This window comes from Mustela putorius, unplaced genomic scaffold (genome assembly GCF_011764305.1).
Source record: "Mustela putorius furo isolate JIRA1106 unplaced genomic scaffold, ASM1176430v1.1 tig00000129_pilon_pilon_pilon, whole genome shotgun sequence".
Classification (NCBI taxonomy): domain Eukaryota; kingdom Metazoa; phylum Chordata; class Mammalia; order Carnivora; family Mustelidae; genus Mustela; species Mustela putorius.
This window is the reverse complement of record NW_025421290.1, coordinates 42,203,409-42,226,403: the sequence shown is the minus strand read 5'-3', so window position 1 is coordinate 42,226,403 and position 22,995 is coordinate 42,203,409. Positions and strand designations below refer to the sequence as shown.

At 41.0% G+C, this 22,995-nt stretch overlaps 1 protein-coding gene across 1 annotated transcript; it reads right to left on the bottom strand.

Annotated features, from left to right (window-relative positions):
* Positions 1 to 13,618: 13,618 nt before the first annotated feature.
* ADAM20 (ADAM metallopeptidase domain 20) lies at positions 13,619 to 18,973 on the bottom strand. Its single transcript, XM_004828346.2, has 2 exons — positions 18,789 to 18,973; positions 13,619 to 16,139 (listed from the first exon to the last, which is right to left on the bottom strand). The coding sequence occupies exon 2, from the start codon at positions 15,990 to 15,992 to the stop codon at positions 13,794 to 13,796; it is 2,199 nt and encodes a 732-aa protein (XP_004828403.2). The 5' UTR covers positions 15,993 to 16,139; positions 18,789 to 18,973; the 3' UTR covers positions 13,619 to 13,793.
* Between the last annotated feature and the right edge of the window lie 4,022 nt (positions 18,974 to 22,995).

Here is a 22,995-nt window from a genome sequence, read left to right as displayed (position 1 = left end):
CCCAGAATCAAGAGTCTCATACAGTGTGTCTCCCTCTCTGATTTCTTCCCATTCAGACAAATTGGGGACGAAAACTGGGCAGTACCAATGGGAGCTTATAAATGCACATATTTTAAATATTCAAAGCAGTTCTTGCTCAAAATTCAACTTTGAATATTTAAAATATGTGTATTTATAATGCTCCCTTTGGTACTGCCCAGTTTTGGTCCCCAATTTGTCTTCTTCTCAGTTTATTTTCAGTGTTTTTGGAAATCCTGTCTCTTGCAAACACATGTCTAATCAGACACCTTCCGTATATGGTCCAGATAACTTTCAAATGTCACTCTTTGTAAACTGAGTCAAACAATATTTCTTTTTTTTTTTAAATAGGTATAAAGAATATAGGTTTTTGTTTTTGTTTTATTTTCAGCATAACAGTATTCCAATATTTCTGATACCATTTTCCATTATGCTTTGCACATGTTGCATCCTCTGGCTATTTTCTTTCTTTTTAAAAAATTAATTAATTAATTTATTTATTTATTTTCAGCATAACAGTATTCATTGTTTTTGCACCACACCCAGTGCTCCATGCAATCCGTGCCCTCTCTAATACCCACTACCTGGTACCCCGACCTCCCACCTCCCGCCCCTTCAAAGCCCTCAGATTGTTTTTCAGAGTCCATAGTCTCTCATGGTTCACCTCCCCTTCCAATTTCCCCCAACTCCCTTCTCCTCTCCATCTCCCCTTGTCCTCCATGCTATTTGTTATGCTCCACAAATAAGTGAAACCATATGATAATTGACTCTCTCTGCTTGACTTATTTCACTCAGCATAATCTCTTCCAGTCCCGTCCATGTTGCTACAAAAGTTGGGTATTCGTCCTTTCTGATGTTGGCATAGTAGTCCATAGTGTATATGGACCACATCCTCTGGCTATTTTCTGTTTTGCACATACATGACTATGCCATGACTGCACATCTATACGTGCAATTCCCTTTCCCAAAATGCTGTTTACCACCTTCCCCCACTCTGCTGTTCTGGGAAACTCCTATTTTTCTCTCAATAGAGGTCAAACATCTTACCTTTGGAAAAGCATTTCCTTGTGAAACATTAGGTGTTCTACTCGGGTACCCCTGTCACTTTGTGGTCATCTGTCTACGCGCTCCAGGAATAGATGAGGGAGAGTCTAACAATGGGTCAGCCAGCGACAGAAAGAGGAAAAGGCTGTCTAGTGGAACCATAGAAACAGGGAACGATGAACCAAGAAAATAATCTGATTAAACCTGGTTTTAGAAGATAAGTCAGAGAAAGATTCACATGTTTTAAGCATATATGTCCATACAGAGAGAAAAGGCAACTGCTCCAATTTATTGCTTTTTAAAATTGTTTTTGTAGGGGCACCTGGGTGGCTCAGTGGTTAAAGCCTCTGCTTTCGGCTCAGGTCATGATCTCAGGGTCATGGGATCGAGCCCCACGTGGGGTGCTCTGCTCAGCAGGGATCCTGCTTCCTCCTCTCTCTCTGCTTTTGTCTGCCTACTTGTGATCTCTGTCTGTCAAATAAATAAATAAAATCTTAAAAAAAATTGTTTTTGTAAAAACAACAACAACACAAAAACAAGGTTAAATTTTATTATAGTCAAATTTATCAATCTACTATTCTATTTACTGGGTTTATATTTTTGCTAGAGATTACTTTGAGAGAATCCTTTTTATTTTCTGTGATTATGCTGGCTTCAGTTTTAATGTTTAAATCTGGAATTTATTTTGTTACAAGGAATGAAATAGGAATCCAACCATATGTTTTTTCAGTTGGCTAACCAGTTATCCCAATTTATTTGTTTGAATAAGCCACTGTTCACTGTTTTACCAGTAAATTAAGATTCTGTGTTATATTTTAAAATTAATTTGTTAGAGTCACTTAACTTTTTTGGTTCTTTTAAAATTTTTATTAATTTTTAATTTCTTTTCAGTGTTCCAGAATTCATTGTTTATTTTACTTTTAAATTTTTACAAGAATTCATACCTTTTGCAATATTTCTAAAATAAGGAAAAGCTGCATTGTTATTTTAAGTTAGTTGAGTTCACTAGGGCTGGATCAGTAAGTTATATCAAGATTAGTGGGTAGAACTTAGCCTCCTTATAACAAACACATAGTGCCTTACCTGCTGTGGTAAGGCACTATTTGGATCCTCCAAAAAGCAGACACTGAGACCAGGATTTAGGTGGAGTTAGTTTGTTTGGGAAGTACAACAAAGAGTATATTAATGAGCAAGTTTCCATTGTGGGGTCATCCTTTGTGAATTCTCTAATAAGTCATGTGGAATATGCTTTGGAATATTCCTCCATGGTGCAGGAGAAAGCATTCAGGAAGAGAAGTGAGATAGAGCTGTTTTATTTACTTCATTCATGAGTTCACTGGGGTAGCACTTGCAATTTTCTTTAAGAACTTTCCCTTTGCATTCCAACTTGATTGTTCAGCACAATAGGTCTAGCTCTTGGTCTGTCTCAGCTTTCAACATGCTTTCCTCACTAAGCCTAACGTTTCCCAGCTTTTCATTTAAAATGAGAGACATGAAACTCTTCCTTTCACTTGAATGCTGAGAGGCCACTGTAGGGTTATTAATTAGTCTAATTTCAATTTTGTTGTGTCTTGGGAACTAAGGAGGCCCAAGAAGAGGGAATAAGATAGGGGAGTGGCTGGTCAGGGGAGCAGTCAAAAAGCGTAAAACATTATCAGTTAAGTTCACCGTCTTAAATGGACATGGCTTGTGACATCCCAAAACAATTACAACAGTAACATCAAAGATCACTGATCCCAGATCATCATAATTGGAATAATGAAAAAGTTTAAAATACTACCATAATCACAAAAATGAAGTGACCACCAAACGCTGTTAGAAAAATGGTGCTGACAGACTTGCTCAGTGCAGGGTTGCCAAAAACCAATTGGTTAAAAAAAAAAAAAAAAAAAAAAAAGGAGGCAGTTATCTGCAAAGTACAATAAAGAAAAGCAAACAAGGAAAATGAAGTATGCCTGGATACATCCAAAACCTTGCTTCAAAGCTATGTCAACTCTTCTCTTTAAAATACAATATGAAAATAATTTGATCATCTTGATACCCCTCAGAACATCACACCGGCCCACCATGTTGATGGAAGCACACGAACCAGGTCTAGAGAACAGGAAGTGGCAAGTATTGTGAATGCATGTCAGAATAGGGGAGAAAAGATCCATAACTATCTAGAGGCCTGCCACACTGGGGATAGTTTTAGGACTACAACAGTCTGGCAGCACACTCAGACATTCCCTTTGAGTGAAAGGACAAATTAATAAAACTCAAATCTCCTACCACTGATAGAGAAGCATAGTGTCTGATAGGTAAAGCACTCTGGCCCTGCCTGTTTTCTTCTGCTTCCTTCTCTTTTTCCCTTCACCTTCTTTTTCTCTTTTTCCTTTTGATTTTCAGTATTCACTTGAAAATAAATTTGTGAATTCACCTATAAAAATTTCTAGGACTTTAAAAAATTCATCGAAATGTTCCAGAAGATTCCAAATGCATATACAAGTGGAAAGAGTATAATTATGAACTCCCATCAGCCGCATTCAGCACCCATCAAGATCTTGCCATTCCTGCTTTGATTATCCCAAGTTTGCTTTTGAAATATCTGTAGAACAAATCTTTGATTTTATGCTCTTATTGTCCAATTCACTTTAGTGTGCATATCTAGAATGGGTTCTCATGTTTTATGTGAAGTGGTAATAAATTAAATACTATACTATTTGAAAACAGAATGTAACAAGTTAATGTATATTATAAACCCCAGAGAAACAACTAAACCATTTTTAAAAAGAGTGTATTAATAATAAGCCAATAGAGAAGACAAAATAAAGCCAAAAAAATTTCAATCAAAGAAGGCATAGAAACAGAAAAAAGAATGCTATGAAGGGGAGATGACACAAACAGAAAACCAATAGCAAGATAGTCACATTAGATCCAGCTATAAAAATAATTATAAAAAAAGTATATAGCCTGAATGCACCAATTAAAGGTAAAGATTATTAAACTGTTTAAAAAGTAAGGTGTAATCATGTGGTATCTACAAGAAACATTCTTTTTTTTCCATGTCACAAGTTATGATTTATTGTGTTTTTATTTCAATTAAAACTGTTTTCACATATTCCTTTTGATGTCTTCTTTGACACATGATAATTTTTAAATTAAATTTATTTATTTTCAGCATAACAGTATTCATTGTTTTTGCACCACACCCAGTGCTCCATGCAATCCGTGCCCTCTCTAATACCCACCACCTGGTACCCCGACCTCCCACCCCCAACCCCTTCAAACCCCTCAGATTGTTTTTCAGAGTCCATAGTCTCTCATGGTTCACCTCCCCTTCCAATTTCCCCCAACTCCCTTCTCCTCTCTAACTCCCCATGTCCTCCATGCTATTTGTTAAGCACGTCACATAGACTAAGATACTAGAATAGTAAATGTTAGCTACGTAAACACTAATTGTAAAAAAGTAGAATTGCTAAACTGACATCAGAGAAAGTTGACTGAAGACAAAAAAATGCTGTTAGAGATAAAGAGAGACATTTCATAATGATAAAAAAAAGGGTCACTTTGTCAAGAAAACATAACAATCCTAACTACATAGGCACATGATAATAAAAATACAATAAACACAAGGTAAAAAAAAAAAAGCCTGGCAGTTAAAAGGAGAAATATGTAAATCTATTATCTGTGGATTATTTTAACACTCCTCTCTCACTAATTGATGGAACAAGTAGATAGAAAATCAGTAAAGATATAGAAGCCTTGAGTTGTAATATCAACCAACTTGAGTTGTAGTATCACAACTTTATGTGACATTTAGAAAACATTACACCCAAAAGTAGCAGAATACTTTTTAAAAAATTTTATTTTTTTAGAGAGAGTGAGCATGTGCACACAAGCAGGGGGTGGGGGAGGAGGAGAGGGAGAGGGAATCTTAAGGAGGCTCCACATTTAGCATAGAGCCTGAGAGAGGGCTTGATCTCACGGCCCTGAGATCGCGTCCTGAGCCAAAATCAATAGTCTCTTAATTGGCCGCTTAACTGACTGATCCACCCAGGTACCCCAGCATACACATTCTTTTTTTTTTTTTTTTTAAGATTTTTATTTATTTATTTGACAGACAGATCACAGGTAGGCAGAGAGGCAGGCAGAGAGAGAGAGAGAGAGGAGGAAGCAGGCTTCCCACCGAGCAGAGAGCAGCAATGCAGGGCTCAATCCCAGGACCCTGGGATCATGACCCGAGCTGAAGGCAGAGGCTTTAACCCACTGAGCCACCCAGGTGCCCCATATGCATTCTTTTCCAGTGCACATGGAAAATTCACTCTGTTGGTCTATGAAGCAAGTCTCTAGAAATTTAAGAGGTTTAAAATGATACAAGAAAAGTTCTCTGAACAAAATGTAAGTAAATTAGAGAACAATAATGAAAAAATATTGTCAGAAACGCATCCAAATGTATGGCTATTAATCAACACACCTCCATAAACCAGGTACCAGAAAGTGATAAGCAGCAGAGAGCAAAATTGGCACCTTGAGATATCTACTCCAGGGAGGGACTTCCCTGCCTGAAAGGCACTCAGGTGATAAGCACTGCAGAATCACAGGTGGGACAGCATGGTTTCAGAACCCCAGGGGTCACAGAAAGATTGGGGGTGCCTGAGGGCAGCAGAGTTCCCAGGCATTGGAGCAGGGAAACCGGCTACAAACAGCGAGCCCAGGTATGAGCTATCTGCTTGGTGTTGCCATAAACCATGAACCGCAGCCTGGTTGGGTGACTGCTCTCCGAAAAGGGGCCCAGCAAGAGGCAGAACTGCAGTGAAGTCCTCCTTCCTTGGGAGGGATGGCACGGGTGCCTGCTGCAGGAGTCTGCAAAGCTTGGAGACTCGAAACAGGGTCTCATGCCTGAGATAAAAATGCCTGGTCACAGGCTGGGTGAACAGAGTGTGGATGGAAACCAGGGACACAAGAGTGACTGACTACCTTTCTGTGAGAGTGCACTGAAGATTAGGGGGTAGCGAACACTGAGCTCTGGGGTTCAAGATCAACAAGCAGCCATTCTTATCCCTAAAAGCGATGCTGAAAGCCTTCAGGGAACAAAAGCCACATAAAGCAATCAGAAGGCATTTACTTACCAGGCGCCTGGCAACAGTGGTGCGGTTGTGCTGGTACAGATACCTGAGAATCGAAGTAACAGGCCCCTCCCCTAGACCACCAGCAAGAACATCCAGCTAATGCCAAGTTTACTGATTACACAGAACTGCAAATCTCCAGTGCTAGGGGAAAATAGTATATAGAATTTGTGTTTTTTTTCTCATGATTCTCTAGTCTATCAGTTTATTTCCCCCTCCCCAGGCCAACTGGGTGGCTCAGTCAGTTAAGCATCTGCCTTTGGATCAGGTCATGATCTCAGGGTTCTGGGATGGAGTCCTGCATCTGGCTCCCTGCTCCGCGGGAAGCCTGCTTCTCCCTCTGCCCTTTACCCTGTTCATGCTCTCTCTCAAATAAATACGTAAAATTTTTGATAAAATTTTTTTCCTTTTCAGCTAATTTCTTGTTTTATCAACTCTTTAAGTCTTCTTTAATTTTCATTTTTACATTTATGTTTTATACATTTTTAAAAAGATTTTATTTATTTGACACAGAGATAGAAAGCACAACTAGGCAGAGTGGCAGGCAGAGGGAGAGGGAGAAACAGGGTCCCCACTAAGCAGGCAGCCCAATGCAGGGCTTGATCCCAGGATCCTGGGATCATGACCTGAGCCAGAGGCAGCTGCTTAACCAACTGAGCCACCCAGGCGCCCCTATGTTTTATATCTATTTTTTCATTTTTGTCTTCCTTTCATTGTATTCAATTTTATTTTTGTGTAACCAGCAATCACAGTAATCTGACTCATGCATGCACACCTAAGGTGTTGGCTAGTTAATCATGATGTTCCTAGAAATGAAATAGAAATTCTTATTTGATGTATCTAAGCAAAAATTTCTATGTCAAGTCTTCAGAAAGTCTAACTCAAATCATAAAAGCAATGAATCACAGTCCTTCAATCAATTCCCAAGTTGAATCAGTTTAGAGATGAAGAACTTCTTCAATGAATGGGAGGTCAGGTACCCTTTAGAAAGGGTACCCTTTAGAAAGGGTACCTGATACAGCAATGAAAATTTATATGATTAACCTTTCTCCCAGCCTTCCCCCAGAGGGAGCTGTGCCTTTTAACAGGGTTGTACGTTGGGGAAAAGAAAATAATCATAATTTTCAGAGACTGCTGGGCACAGGCTCAGAACTGACACCAATTCCAGAAGTCTCATAACGATACTGTGGCCCTCCAGGCAGAGTAGAAGAGCTTGTGGACATCAGTGATCAGTGGCTTTTTAGCTCAGGTCTGTCTCAGTTTTAGCTCAGGTCAGTGATTCCCTGAACCCATCCTGTGGTTATATGCCCAGTTATATGCCCATACTTTAAAATGTATAATTGGAACAGACATACTTAGCAGCTGGCAAACTCCTTACATTGGTTCCTTGACCTGTAGAGTATGGGCTATTATGGTGGAAAAGGCCAAGTGGAAGCCATTTAGTACCACATCCCTGGAAGGATTGCAGAAATTAGTGCCACCATTTGAAAGATGCCAGTGTAGTGATTCCTATGACATTCCCATTCAACTCTCCTATTTGGACTGTTCAGGAAACAGATGAATCTTAGAGAACGACAGCAGATTATTTTATTGTAAGTTTGATCAGGTAGTGACTCCAGTTGTAGCTGCCGTACCTGAAGGGGTTTCACTGCTTGAACAAATTAACATACCCCCACTACCTGGTGTGTAGCTATCGATCTAGCATATGCATTTTTCTTCCACACCTGTCCATAAAGCCCACCAGAAGCAGTTTGCTTTCAGCTGGTGAGGCCAATAATACAAAAATGTATATCTCTTTAGGGTTATAGCAACTCTCCATCCCTAGGTCATAATTTAGTTTGCAGGGATCTTTTTTTTTTTAAGATTTTATTTATTTATTTGACAGAGAGAGAGATAGATCACAAGTAGGCAGAGAGGCAGGAAGAGAGAGAGAGGGAATTAGGCTCCCTGCTGAGCAGAGAGCCCGATGCAGGGCTCGATTCCAGGACACCAAGGTCATGACCTGAGCTGAAGGCAGAGGCTTAACCCACTGAGCCACCCAGGCATCCCAGTTTGGAGGGATCTTGATTGTTTTTCCCTTCCACAAGATGTCACAGTGGTCCATTGCATTGATGATTATGCTGATTAGACATAGTGACTGAGAAGTAGCAACTACTCTAGGCTTATTGGTAAGACACTTGTACATTAGGGTGAGAAATAAATCTAAAATTTACTTCAGAATGTGTAGGGGTCTTGTCATGTAGGACATATCACTTAGAAGTTATCACTTCTAAGATGAAGAATAAGTTGTATCTGGCTCTCCTATAACCAAGAAAGAGGCACAATAACTCTTTAATTTTATTTTTTTAAAATTTTATTGTTTTATGTTAGTCACCATAAAATACATCGTAAGTTTTTGATGCAGTGTTCCAAGATTCATTGTTTATGTACAACACCCAGTGCTCCATGCAATAGATGCCCTCCTTAATACCCACCACCAGGCTCAACCATCCACCCACCCCCTCCCTTCTAAAACCCTCAGTTTGTTTCTTGGAGTCCAGAGTCTCTCATGGTTTGTTCCCCATGAGGCAACCCATGGAATGGGAGAAGATATTTGCAAATGCCACTATAGACAAAGGGCTGATATCTAAGATGTATAAAGAACTTCTCAAACTCAACACACACAAAACAGATCATCACGTCAAAAAAGTGGGCAGAAGGCCTCTTTGGATTTTAGAGGCAACATATTCCTCATTCGCGTGTTACTCTAGTCCATTTACCAAGTGACCTGAGAAGCTGCTAGTTTGAAGTGGGGCCCAGAAGAAAAGCCTCTGCCATAGGTCCAGGCTACTATGCAAGTTGCTCTGTAACTTGGGCTTATGATCCAGCAGATCTGATGGTGCTTGAGGTGTCAGTGTCAGATGAAGATGCTGTTTGGAGCCTTTGACAGGCCCCTAGAGATGAATTGCAAGGCAGGTTTTTAAGATCTGGGGGCAAGGCTCTGCCTTCACCTTCAGATAACTGCTTTCCCTTTTAGAAACAGCTCAGCTCTTGGCCTGTTACTGGGCCTGAGTAGAGACTGAATGCTTACTTGTGGGCCACCAAATTACCACGTGACCTGAGCTAATTGTCATAACTGGGTGATCTCTGACCCACCAACCCACAACGTGGGCTTGCACACTGACAGTCCATCAAATGGAAATGATATATACAAGATCAGACCTGAGCCGGCCCTGAAGTAAGTTACATGAAGAAGTGGCCCAATGTCCAAAGTCCCACTCTTGCTCTACTGTCTTCTCTTTCTCCCACCTGCATATATAGCTTCATGGGGAATTCCCTGTGATCAGGTGACAGGGGAAGAGAAGACTCAGGCCTGGTTTCCAGATGGTTCTGCATGACATGCAGGCAAAGCTGATGTGGTCGGCTGTGGCACAGCAGCCCCTCTCTGGGACAGCCCTGAAGGCAGTGGTGAAGAGAAATCCTACCAGTGGGCAGGACTTTGGGATGTGCACCTGGTTTTTCACTTTGCTTGTAAGGAGAAATGGCCAAATGAGGAATTTCATAACAATTCATGGGCTGTGGCTGCATGGTCAGGGACTTAGAAGGAACGTGATTCAAAAATTAGTGACCTCTTTGGGAAAGAGGTATGTGGATAGACCTCTCTGAAGGAAACATGAACATATTTGTGTCCCATGTGAATGCTCCAAGGTAGCCAAAAGGTTACCTCAGAAGAGGATTTTAATAAGCAGATAGAATATGTACAACTGAATATTACTAAGCCATCAGAAAGAATGAAATCTTGCCATTTGCAATGATGTGGATGGAACTAGAGGGTGTTCAGCTAAGTGACATGAGTCAGTCACAGAAAGACAAATACCATATGATTTCACTCAGATGTGGAATTTAAGAAACAGAACAGATGAACATAGGGGAAGGGAACGAAAAATAAAATAAGACAAAAACTGAGAAGGAGGCAAACCATAAGAGGCTCCTAACTCTTGGAAACAAACTGAGGGTTGCTGGAGAGGAGGTGGGTGGGGCATGGAGTAATTGGGCAATGGACACTAAGGAGGCCACTTGATGTAATGAACACTGGGTGTTATATGTAATTATCTCTGAAACTAATAATACAGTATATGTTAAATAAATTGAATTTAAATTTTTAAAAAAGTGGATAAAATGACCCATTCTGTAGATGCCAGTCAGCCTCTTTCCCCAACCACCAATCATGACCCAAAGAGTTCATCAACAAAGTAGCTATGGTTAGAGGGTGGCAGTTACACTTGGGCCCAGCAACACGGACTTCTACTCACCAAGGATGACCAGGCTACAGCTACCACTAATTTCCCTGTGTGCAGTGGCAGAGACCAACACCAAATCATCAGGATGACACCATTCTCTGGGGTAATCAGCCAACTATCTTCATGTTAGAAGGTGATTCATTACATTGGACTGTTTCCGTCATGGAAGGGGCAACATTTTATCCTTACTGGAGTAGACAATGTGGATACAGATTTTCCTTCCTTCTACACAGCAACTCCTGCCATCAGGTACTTACAGAATTCCTTATTCACCATCACTGTAGTCCACACAACACTGCTTCTGATCAAGGAACTCACTGCACAGCAAAAGAAGTGCGGTCATGGAATTCACTAGTGTTCTCATGCTCCCCACCATTTTGAAGCTGCTGTCTTAATAGAATGGGGGAGCAGCCTTCTCAAGACTGTTACAGTGCCAGCTAGGTAGCAATACCTTGCAGGGCTGGGCAAAGGCCCTCCAGAAGGCTGTACATGCCCAGAATTGGTGTCCAATACATGATGCTGTTTTTCCCACAGATGAGATTCATGGATCCAGGAATCAAGAGGTGGAAATGGGAGTGGCATCACTCACTACTAACCGTAATGATGCACTAGCAAAATTTTTGCTTCCTGTTCCTATGACTTCATGATTTGCTGCCCCAGAGGTCTTAGTCCTAGAGGAAGGAATACTTCTGCCAAGAGACAAACAATGATTCCATTGACTGGAAGCTAATATTGCCACCTGGCCACTTTGGGCTCCTCACACCTCTGAACTCACACACCTCCTCATACTTCTGAAATGATAATTGAAGGAGTTACTATGATGGCTGGGGTGATTGATCCTCATCACTAAAGGGAAACTGAACTACTGCTTCACAGCAAGGAAGGCAGAGTAAAAAGGTAGAGAAGAGTGTCTGGAATGTAGGCGATCCCTTAGTGTGTCTCTCTGTACTACCATGTTCTCTGACTAAGGTGAGTGGAAAACTAACAACCCAACACAGACAGGACTACTGATGGCCCAGAAGCTTTAGGAAGAAGATTTTGGGTCACACCACCAGATAAAGAACTATGATCAGATGAAGTACTTGCTGAAGGCAAAGGGAATAGAGTGGATAGTAGTAGATGGTTACAGACACCAGCTACAATACAAGCTATAGATAGATACAAGAGCTGCAAGTATCATGGCTATTTCCTCTCTATTTCATTATTAATACATTTGTATTCATATTTCGTATTGTCTTCTTTCCATTTTCCACTTTCTTTATTCCCTAATCATGTGGCATGGGATAATTGAATTTGCATCATAGTATTTGGGCATTGTTAATTTCACATCATAGTATTTAAGTTATAGGATATCAAGAAGAGTAAAAAACTCAAGGGATTTACCTATTCTTCTGGGGAAGGGGTAAATATGTAAATGCTATATCTTCTTGGTTCTGTTTCTCTGGGGAACCCTAATACAGATACCATTCTGGGATGGATTGCATGCACTGAACCAGAGATTTTTTCTTGAGTCTGGGAACAAGGACTGGAAGCCAGAGTAGCATCACATACCATTATTCCCTATGACCCTGGGGTGGTCTGTGCTTCCTGTCCCCTTCAACTCTGCAGGTTCTGGCCCCCAAGGGGTCACATTTTCACCAGGGGACAGAGCTAGACTCCCCATGGAATTATAAGCTAAAGATGTCAGATGGACATTTTGGGTTCGTATGTCCCTTCATCAACAGCAAGAAGAGGTGTCACAGTCTTGGCAGGTATAACTGAGTCTAATCATTGAGAAGAGGTAGGGCTGCTTTTATATCATGGAGATGCAGGGAATATGTGTGGATCTCCTTCAGTGTTTCTTGGTATTCTCTAGACCCGTTTGAACTGTAAATAGATAGAATCAGCAATCCCAGCCTGAGAATTGTGACTAAACACTCAAGTGCATTGGAGACAAGGACCTGAGTAATGTCACAGGGTTATCATGCAAAGTCAGCAGAATGCTATCTAAAGATGAGGGATACTACAATGGATAATGGATAAGAGAGACAATAAGTATCAATTTCAGCCCCAATGCTAAACACAGTAGTAGGAACTGTGCTTCAGCTCACTAACCTCCCTCTTATAAGGTACCCTACAGGCAGAGATGCTTTTTAGAATCCTGGATAAGCCGTTCCCAGAACAAAAATGGAAAAGCGGATCAGAGCAGTGCAAAGACTAGACTGTGGAATATCCAAATAGGTCACTTTGATTCTTCTTCAAGGCAAGTTTGCTGAGCAGCTCTAAGGATTCGAATCAGCAGAGAGCCTCCAGATGTCAGCTCTTTGAGATAGACTTAGTTACAGAGAAGTGTGGCCATTCCCAGGGCACACCAGATACAGAGAAGGGGCAAGGGAAAGCGTGAAGACCAGGCCATTTTGGCCCAATTCAAGACAAATCTTTCAGGCAATATTCATTCCAGAGCTCTCTGCTAGGTTGGACAAGGCTGCAGTGCAGTACCATTTCTTACCTACACAACTGACTTCCTCACCTTTTCACAGTGGTTGGTCCCTACCAAAATCTTATACTTTAAACTCTAACTCAGTGTCTGCTTCTGGAGAACTCACACTATCACAATGAAATAACTACTGGAAGCACTTGATAGCCCTAGGGCAAGGGGAACACAGGAAAGAAGGTGTGTTGATCAGAGCGCTGGTGATTCAAGCAGTAGAGACCAAGACTTATAAGAAGCACAAGGGACCAGCTGCTGGACAGAACTCAGAGGAGGGACCTGTTAACCTCAGAGCTATAAGCGAGACCTCTGAGAGTGTCAGTGACCGATCAGTGCTGGTACTTCTCAGGTAGAATGAAGGGGCTTCTAAAAGGCCAACAGGATTGGAGTCCAAATCCAACCACGGCTACGAGGGTGCATGGCCCCAGCCAAAATGACAGTGAGAGTTACTTTTAGAGCACAGGAAAGTAAACTCCCTTCTCCCCTCATCCATCATGCTAGGTTACTTCTCTTGCCCCCTTTAGGCACAGTTACCCTGAAGAGAACAGGAAAACAGAAATGGGGTCAGCAGCAGCACATCCTGGAGTACAAAGGTGGGAGGAGCTTTAGAACCAATAGATATCAGCTTTAGGAAAAAAAAAAGTCTCTCTGCTGTACTTTGCCCAGAAAATAAAGAGACAAACTCCAGGAAAAAAAAAAATGAAGTTTTAATATGGCTTATAACAATGAAGAGTAAGAAAGTACAAGCTAGAAATCCCTTGGTGTGGTCTTAATGCTTATGATCCTGATATGAAGAATCCTTAAATTTTTCCTTAAACAGTCAGACAGACATGCCCTAATATTTCATTACCATTAAAACAACTAGGGATTTGTTTAATGAGGCAGGGGACTTAGCGTTCCTCTTCTTTCCCCCACTCTCTTTTTTTCTTCCTTACAAAGTACAAGAAAGCAAAATAAAACGAAAGCAGTAAAAGGGATAAGCCACAATGATGACAGGTAACCCAACCTTGCCTTTGCTTCTGGCAATACCATGTGCTTCCCAGGAGGTGGCCCGCTGTCAAGACTGCCTCCATGGCCTGCGTACTTGCAGTAGGGAGGTGCCCATCCAAGGTGGCAGTGGCAATGGTCTTTATTATTGCAGACCCCATGCATGTGGCACGTCTCATTGGTCTGACAGTCTCGTGATGGATGGGTCATGTTGACACACTTCTTGCGGATGCATATCTTTTCTGGACCACACACTGTGCCATCTTTCACTTGGCCAATATCAGGTATGGACATCCCTAAGTGATAATCAGTGCCCCAGCAAGTCGTGTCGTTGAAGTGAAGCTGATGCACTGTAGAATGTTGTACCAGGTTAGGAATCACTCGCACGTTTTCACACTGCACTCTTCCACAAAGAATATCAGGGGCCTCACATTTTACGTATATTAGGTCTGTGATACCACAGTGACCAAATCGATTTCCTTGGGTGTTGATTTCTTTGTAGCAACTCTGAGATGCACCCCTTGCATCTTTGCCAAAAATCTCTCTGCACTGGTCGTCATGGTTATTACATCTCCCGTTATAGCAGTAGGCATCGTTGCCACAGGGAATCCCGTCCTGCAAATATACATCTTCTGGGCATTGATGGAATGTCCCATTGCACCACTCTGGAAGGTCACATTCACTGATCTGATGTCTGCACGAAGTCCCTGATGGCATGAACTTGCAGTCTTTGCAACAAATTCCAAAAGTACAAGTAGCTCCAGGCTTCAGAGTGCAGTTTAACAGACAGCAGGGATCATTTACACACTGGCGTATGGTCCCACAATCACACTCTTCTTCTTCTTCGATCACCAGGTTCCCACAGTACTGTACCCTAAAGATATTCCCGGGATATGGAGGTGACTGAATACATAATCCATGAGTGAGAGTATTGTCCCAATACTGGGCATAACTACAATTGCTGAACCGAGTTGTCATCTTCTGGCTGGGATACATGATGCACCACTGAAGCCCACACACGCATTCTTCAGTATCATGATACATTCCCAGATTATGACCAAGTTCATGGGTCACAGTAAGTGCAAAATAATACAGACTGTTTCCTAAAAAAACATCAACTCCACTGTTAAAAGGACGGAGGCATATTCCTCCGACGTAGGAAACTCCAAGCTTTATGCCAAAATATTTTTTTATGAAAAGATGGGCAGTATCGTAGTGTAGTCGGGCATCAAGATTGAAATACTTCCAAATAGAAAAGTCTTCCACAAGCTGATCAAGGTTATTGGTGACAACTAGGTTTCTTCCGGTCCAGATTTCAATCCCGGTCAAAATTACATCAACCTCCAAAGGGTAATAAAAGGTACCTATTATATTGACAATATCAAATACTTCATGCTGTACTACTGTCACGTTACTTCTGTAGTAAAGGAATAGAAGATGATCCACAACTACTACCAGCTCAAGAAAGCGCAAATGGGTCCACCAGCCTGTATAAGAACTTTGCATCAGAGTAGAATTAGATGATGCCCTCAACTGCAAATGGCGTGCTACTTCCTCTTCTGTTAACCCACATCTCATAGGTGGGAACTGTGTATCATTACTGTCCATCTTATACACCAGGTGTTCAAATGTGGCAGATAGCCTCATTGGTTTAATTTCATAAGCAAGGTCATTAATCTGTAGCATTCCTCGAAAACCTCCAGAACAGGTACTGAGGGCAACCAGGGACTCAGGGATTCCTTCCACATAACCATGATAGTAGCAGTCATCAGGAACAAAAGGCTGTTCCTGGAGGAGGGTATGCTGGTCCGTGTAGGTGAATACTGGGAAGTGTTTGGAAACCAAGAGCTTCTTGACCCTCATGTGGACAATGTATCTCTGGCCCCCAAACTGCAGGCTGTAGGAGAGCCAGCCTGGTCCTTTTATACCTCTGCCCCTGCCGGTCACCTTCAAGGGGATCACCAATTCTGGGGACAAGGGCTGGGAGGTCCTCTCCTGAGAGTGGCCAGAAATGAACAGAGGCACTCCTCCCCAGAGTAGCAGAAGAGTGACTCTGATGTACACCAGGGCCTCACCCACTGCCATTATGGAGCTGTCATTATGGAGCCATCTTTCCGGGGCAGAAGAGGGCAGGGTGTGAAGCACTGCTGGTCCGGCTCCTCCCTCTGAGATGCTTCGTGTGCAGAGCTGACTTTTATGGATCTGTGTCCTGGAAGAGGTGGGCCATCAGAGCTGCAGTGTGAAAGGGAAAATTTTAAAAAAGCTAGGGTGGAGTTGGTGGGGTAGGGAGAGTAGGAGAATGACAAGAAGGTGAGCTAAAAGTGGTTCTTCAATTGGAATGTGGCTGGAATTAATAAAATGCCTGAGACTGTCATATAAATATACATATATATTTACACACACACACACACACACACACACACATATATATATATATAGGCAGGGGGTGGGGGAAGCACAGATTTCCAGAGGAAGAGATGAAGGAGGTTAGTCATAGATGGATAATGGTTGAAACTAGTTGATGAATACAAAAAAATTTATTACATACTGTTTTCTAAACATGTAAACTGGCATGACATTTTCCCATATTAAAAAGACTGACATCTGACTCCCAAATTTCTCTTCCTCCCAAAGGTTTAACAGTACCCTGCTGTCTTCACCAAGCATGTGGACAACTCACCCCAAACCCACCATTTTTTTGCCCCTTTATTCAGTTTATTCCACCTCCCCTTTTCTGACCCTTTCCCGTGCAGACATCCTATCCAGGCCCCATGCTTTCTGAGGTTAGGAGTTAAAGTAAGCCTTACTTAAGGGACTTGTTAATTTGGGGAGACCCCTTCCAAACAAGCCAAATTTGTATTTTATAACGCATTCTTATCTGTAGAACAACTCTGGACATCCAAAGAAAGGCAGTCATACTGATGGGAAAACAGGGGAAGGCAAATAGCCCACCTGCCCCCCAGCACAGCATGCAGGCAGCAGCCTACTCCCCACCCAGCCCAGCTGCACCATTTTCAATCATAAGAGACTCATCTTAGATGTGTAAATACGGATACTAGTTTATATTTTTTCATGGCTGGTGAATTAGTTGAATTCTCTAGAGATGGCAGAATTGAGGAGGGTCGGTTCATTAAAATGTTCAAAAGCCACAGTTCAAGGGGACTTACGCCATTCCTGTTGAAGACATAAATTTTAGCTCAGGTAAAAGTTAATTTTGCTTATTCACTGACTTTCAGTTAAAAGTATCAATGATTTAATATTTGAAGGCAAAAATTAAAACAAAGTTAGAGACACATCTGAAGGCACACTGGTGACATGAGTATTCTACATAAGGACACAAATGGGATCCGTAGTGCCGTGTGTCAGACATATCTTCAGTGTCGTAATGTTGAGAACACCTGTATATGTCTGGATACTTCTTTTTAGAACTAATGGATGGCTACTGGAAGCCAAGAATACTAGATAAATCCTCTTAGGGAAAGTATCTCTGGTGGAGTTAAAATCTTAATTACTCAATTTCCTCTCCATTTCTCTCTTCATGAGATCCTTGGTGCAAGCTACAAATCTGGGAATATTAAAATGAGAGCGTGTGATTTGAAAGATGACTATTAAAGCACTATAAAGAGAAAAAAAACCTGTAATAAGCTTTGTCAGAAATATGATGTGGTAATAATAGATAAATTCATTGCTGAGAATCTTTGAGACATGCGATCTGTCATCATGGGGTGGCTCGAAAGAAAGCCCTGAAGGAACAGTGCCTGACCACGAATTATGCAAACTGCCATCTCTCCAAAGCCCTTCCTTCCTACCATGACCAGCACTTCAAGCAGTGTGAGAGTTTCCTCTGTATGAATCCTTAGCTCTTCTATTTCCAGCAGCTATTTTAGATTTCTCGAAGCCCCTATCTTGCAGAGTCTCCTCTCTCGCTCCGTCACAGCCTCCATTTCACTGTTTCTCAAACTTGGGTCACAAATCAAACAGAGTCACAAAATCAGTTTAGGGAACCACAACTAACTGAAACAATATTAAATGTCAGGGTACAATGGTACTACATGTCAGAGAGCTTCCCACAGATCAGTGGAACCTGCGATTACCTATCACCATAGAAGCTCTAGCAGCATTCTACTGGTACTTCTTATGCTGATTATCCATCATTTCCTAAACTCCAAAACTAAAATTTATAGTTTGTCTACGAAGCTGGAGATGGGAATCTGCACATTATATTTCCAATGTTATTTGGGTTCCTTAAGTTTTATCCACAAGGACACAAAAGAGAGAATAAAAGGCAAAAAAATAATAATAATAATAATAAGGACAAGGGACTTGTAATTGCCTATTTGCCAGCTGTTACTTTCTATGAATCCCAGCTCTGGTGCCTTGCTCTGGTTGTGAGAGTTGGTTAGCACATTCCCAGAAACGAGTCCCACCAGGCCCCAACAAAGGTACAGTGCCTTATGAACAGTGTGCCCTCCTCAGAAGTCTGAGTACCTGATGTCCAGAGCCATTCTCCAGTACCTTGGGAAATCCACCCAGCTACCCAATGTCCCTTTTTCAGATGTTCCAGGCATACCACAAAGAACCCCGATACAAGCTTCATGTGTGTAGCGCTTGTCTCTCTGAGATCCGAGTCACAATTTTGGAGGAGCTTCTTCCAAGTTCCTGAGGAACAGATACCATGGTGCTCCTTACAAAAAGTACAGCTTTTAGCTCTACAGAATCCCTTTTCTGATTTCCTGTCACCAACATGCCTGAGAAGTGCTCTGTCTTCTACAGTCCAGATCTATGAGGCCCATTATGAAAGTATCTAGTTAGACAACCCCAACCTCTTCCCTTCCCCCCGTCCCCAATCTTAGGAGTAGGGCTTTTTCTCGCATCTCATACCTCCATGTACCTCAGTGTTCTCTTTTCATCTTTTTGGTCCTCTAAAACCTTTTCAAGGATTTCTGTATATTAACTACTCTTGGTGGGTTTCTTTTCTGGACTAGACCTTGAAAGATACAGGATTTAGTACCAAGAGTGCTGTCAAGAGAGACAGACAAAATGGGACTCCAAGACTGGTATGGGCAGGTCCATTGCTTTACACACTGCTAAACTCCTGTCCAATGGGGAATAGGCATGCAGTGGCATCACAATGAATTAAATTAACACTCAGTGTTTATTATGATGAAGTGCATTATTGAAGCAAATGTGTGGAGGACCAAGGGTGATGTTGACAGTTAAGTACCCCGAGTACTGTTCTACCAGAGAATTTGCACAGTGAAGGTCAAGGCTCTAAACTCACAGCTCGGAGAGCTGATAATGGTAGACCTAAAAGAATCCCTCATTTGTTTTAGCCACAGAGTCACTCTTACCAAACACACACACACACACACACACACACACACACACACACACCAAAAACAAACAAACAAACAAACAAACAAAAACAAATTTTAATTGTGGAGTTACAGAATCACAGTGTATGTTGACTACATAGATTTTCCAAGATTCTAGTGGGAAAGTTAGGACATTGACTGAGAAGGAAAAAAACCTTGACACTTGCAAAGAAAAATTCTAGGTATGACTTAATGGATTCTGAGTATCTCAATTCTCCCAAATCCCTGAGTCTCCTTTACCCAGGGGAGAAGCCAGACTTCTGTCTGAAAAGCCTACTCACCTCAAGCTAGAGACCCCCTAATTATCTCTTCTGGGAAAGTTACCTTGTAAGGAAGATACCTAGTCTCCTCAAGAAATAGTTCTACCATCTTTTATTGGCTCTAGATGCAAATCAGAATCTAATTCAACATGCTCCAAAGAAAGAAACAAACAAATTCTGAATTGAGAGGAAGGAACTTCTACTCCAAAATATATTGGTAAAAGAGGGGGTGGAACAAAAGATATTAAGAGCAGAAAAGATAAAGTAGTTATAGAGATAAAGATATATTTAATGTAAGGGCCTGGTTGGCCAGAGGGAGTCATTTTGTGTTTATGCAGTAAACTTAGATTGACCCTGCTCCTCTCAGAGGAACTTACTTACAAAGCCTAGATACAAGGGCAGGTCAGGCCAGGTGAAGACATCCAATCAGTGGGGTGTGCATATATCTACTAGGGTAAATTGAAATTCAATTGGCCACCCGTGTTTTACCTAGCAGTTTTTCCTGTGTGTGGCAGACTTAGCATGACTGTGCAGTTTTCTCTGTGTATTGCAATCTCATTGGCCACCTGTGTATAGCCCGGCTAAACTACCTCTATAAAAGTTAGTCTGTAAGGCTGGGAAGGGTTGCCTCTTTGCAAGAGACGGCCCTGATGGGTCAGTTTGATTCTTGATGCTTGGTGTGAAATAAAGCTTTGCTTGACCTTCACTTTGTATCAGTCTTACTCCTTTGATTACGAACCCTAACATTTATTATGACAAAATTCAACAGAGATGGGGCACTTGAGTGGCTCAGTCAGTTAAGCATCTGCCTTTGGCTCAGGTCATGATCCTGGGATCAAGCCCCAAGTTGGGCTTCCTGCTCAGCAGGAAGTCTACTTCTCTGTCTTCCTCTCCCTCTGCCCCTCCTCTGGACTGCACCCACACCCCCCCCCTCCTGTTCATGCTTTCTCTCTCAAATAGATAAATAAAATCTTAAAAAAAAAAAATTCAACAGGGATTTGTATTATTAAATAGCTTCAAAATATATAAAGAAGTCATTGAGAAATCAAAAAAGGATAAATGGAAAAAATCCAAAATCTACTTGCAGATACTAACATACTTCTCTCAGTGACTGAGGAAAAAAATAGGACAAAAAAATTAAGGAAATATAGATTTAAGCAAGGTTAATTAAATTAACCTGACACATATGAAACAGCATATTCAACAACTGTGGAACACCTATTAAGTTCAACTGCACATGAGATATTTAGCAAAATTGATGATATCCATGGTCATAAACGAAGTCTCAACAAATGGAAAAATAAAAATTGCATAATATATATTCCTTAACTATAGAACTTTTAAAAATTATATAGGAAAAAGTTAGAAAGTAGCAATTTGGTTCAAAATTAAAGAACAGCCTTCTAAATAAGCCATGGTCCAATTATGACCAATATGCATAATTAAAAATATTTTGGTCTGAATGAAAATAGAACATATTAAACTTGTAGAGTGCAGTTAAAGCAACACTTACGTGGAAATTTCTGGATTTCAAGGTGTATATTAGAAAAGGAGAGACTGAAAATATTTTATATAACTAGAAAGATAACAGCTAATTAAGCCTTAATAGTAAAGTTTAAAAATAAAGATGACAGTACAAAATAATATACAAATGGCTATCAGACACGTGAAAAAATGTTCACCATCACTAGCCATCAGGGAGATTCAAATTAAAACCACATTGAGATATCACCTTACACCAGTTAGAATGGCCAAAATTAAAACAGGAAACAACATGTGTTGAAGGGGATGTGAAGAAAGGGGAACCCTCTTCCACTGTTGGTGGGAATGCAAGTTAGTGCAACCACTTTGTAGAACAGTGTGGAGATTCCTCAAGAATTTAAAAATAGAGCTTCCCTAGGACCCTGCCATTGCACTCCTGGGCATTTGCCCCAAAGATACAGATGTAGTCCATATATACAATGGAATATTAGTCATCAGAAAGGATGAATACTCACCAATTGCATCAACTTGGATGGGACTAGAGGGTATTATGCTAAGTGAAATAGGTCAAACAGAGAAAGACAATTATCATATAGTTTCATATGATAGTGATTACACTATCATATGGTTTCATACCATCATATGTGGAAGCTAAGGAATAGCATGGAGGACATTAGGCAAAGGAAGGGAAAACTAAAGGTGGGTAGGAATAAGAGGAGGAGATGAACCATGAGAGACTATGGACTCCAGGAAACAAATTGAGGATTTCAGAGGGGGGGGGATGTATGGGTTAGCCCAGAGATGGGTATTAAGGAGGGCACGTATTGTAATGAGCACTGGGTGTTACATGCAAATAATGAATCATGGAACACTACATCAAAAATTAATAACGTACTGTATGGTGACTAACATAACATAATTTTTAAAAAGAAAGAAAAGGAGACACAGAGAGCAATACAGTAATAGTGGAGTACTTCAATACCCCACTTCCATCAATGGATAGATTATTAAGACAGAAAATCAGTAAAGAAACACTGGGCTGAAACTACCCATTAGACCAGAAGAGTTTAACAGACAGTAACAGAACATTCCTCCAAAATTTACAAAAATACACATTCTTCTCAGAGCACATGTAACATTCTCCAGGATAAATCATATGGTAGGCACAAAATCAGTAATTTTAATTAATTTAAGATTTAATGCATATCAAGCATCTTTTTCCTTTTCCACAGCTGTATGAAAGCGGAAATAAATTACAAGAAGAAAAGTGGAAAAATCACAACTCTGTGGAGATGAAACAACATGCTACTGAACAACCAAACTGTGGAAAGAACCAAGATGCCCTTCAATGGACGAATAGTTAAGGAAGATGTGGTCCATATACACTATGGAGTATTATGCCTCCATCAGAAAGGACCGAATACCCAACTTTTGTAGCAACATGGACGGGACTGGAAGAGATTATGCTGAGTGAAATAAGTCAAGCAGAGAGAGTCAATTATCATATGGTTTCACTTATTTGTGGAGCATAACAAATAGCATGGAGGACATGAGGAGTTAGAGAGGAGAAGGGAGTTGGGGGAAATTGGAAGGGGAGGTGAACCATGAGAGACTATGGACTCTGAAAAACAATCTGAGGGTTTTGAAGGGGTGGAGGGTGGGAGGTGGGGGTACCAGGTGGTGGGTATTATAGAGGGCACAGATTGCATGGAGCACTGGGTATAGTGCAAAAATAATAAATAGTGTTGTGCTGAAAATAAAAAATAAATTAAAAAAAAGAAAATAATAAAGATTGGAATCTAAATCAATGAAACAGAAAACAAACAAAAAAATTAGGGGAAAACCAAAACTGACTTTTTGAGAAAAGCAATGGTATTCATCCACCTCCCATCATACTGATCAGGGGGAAAAAAAAGACAAAAATGACCAATATGAAGAATGTTTGAGGGGAAATGCCACAGATTCTATAGT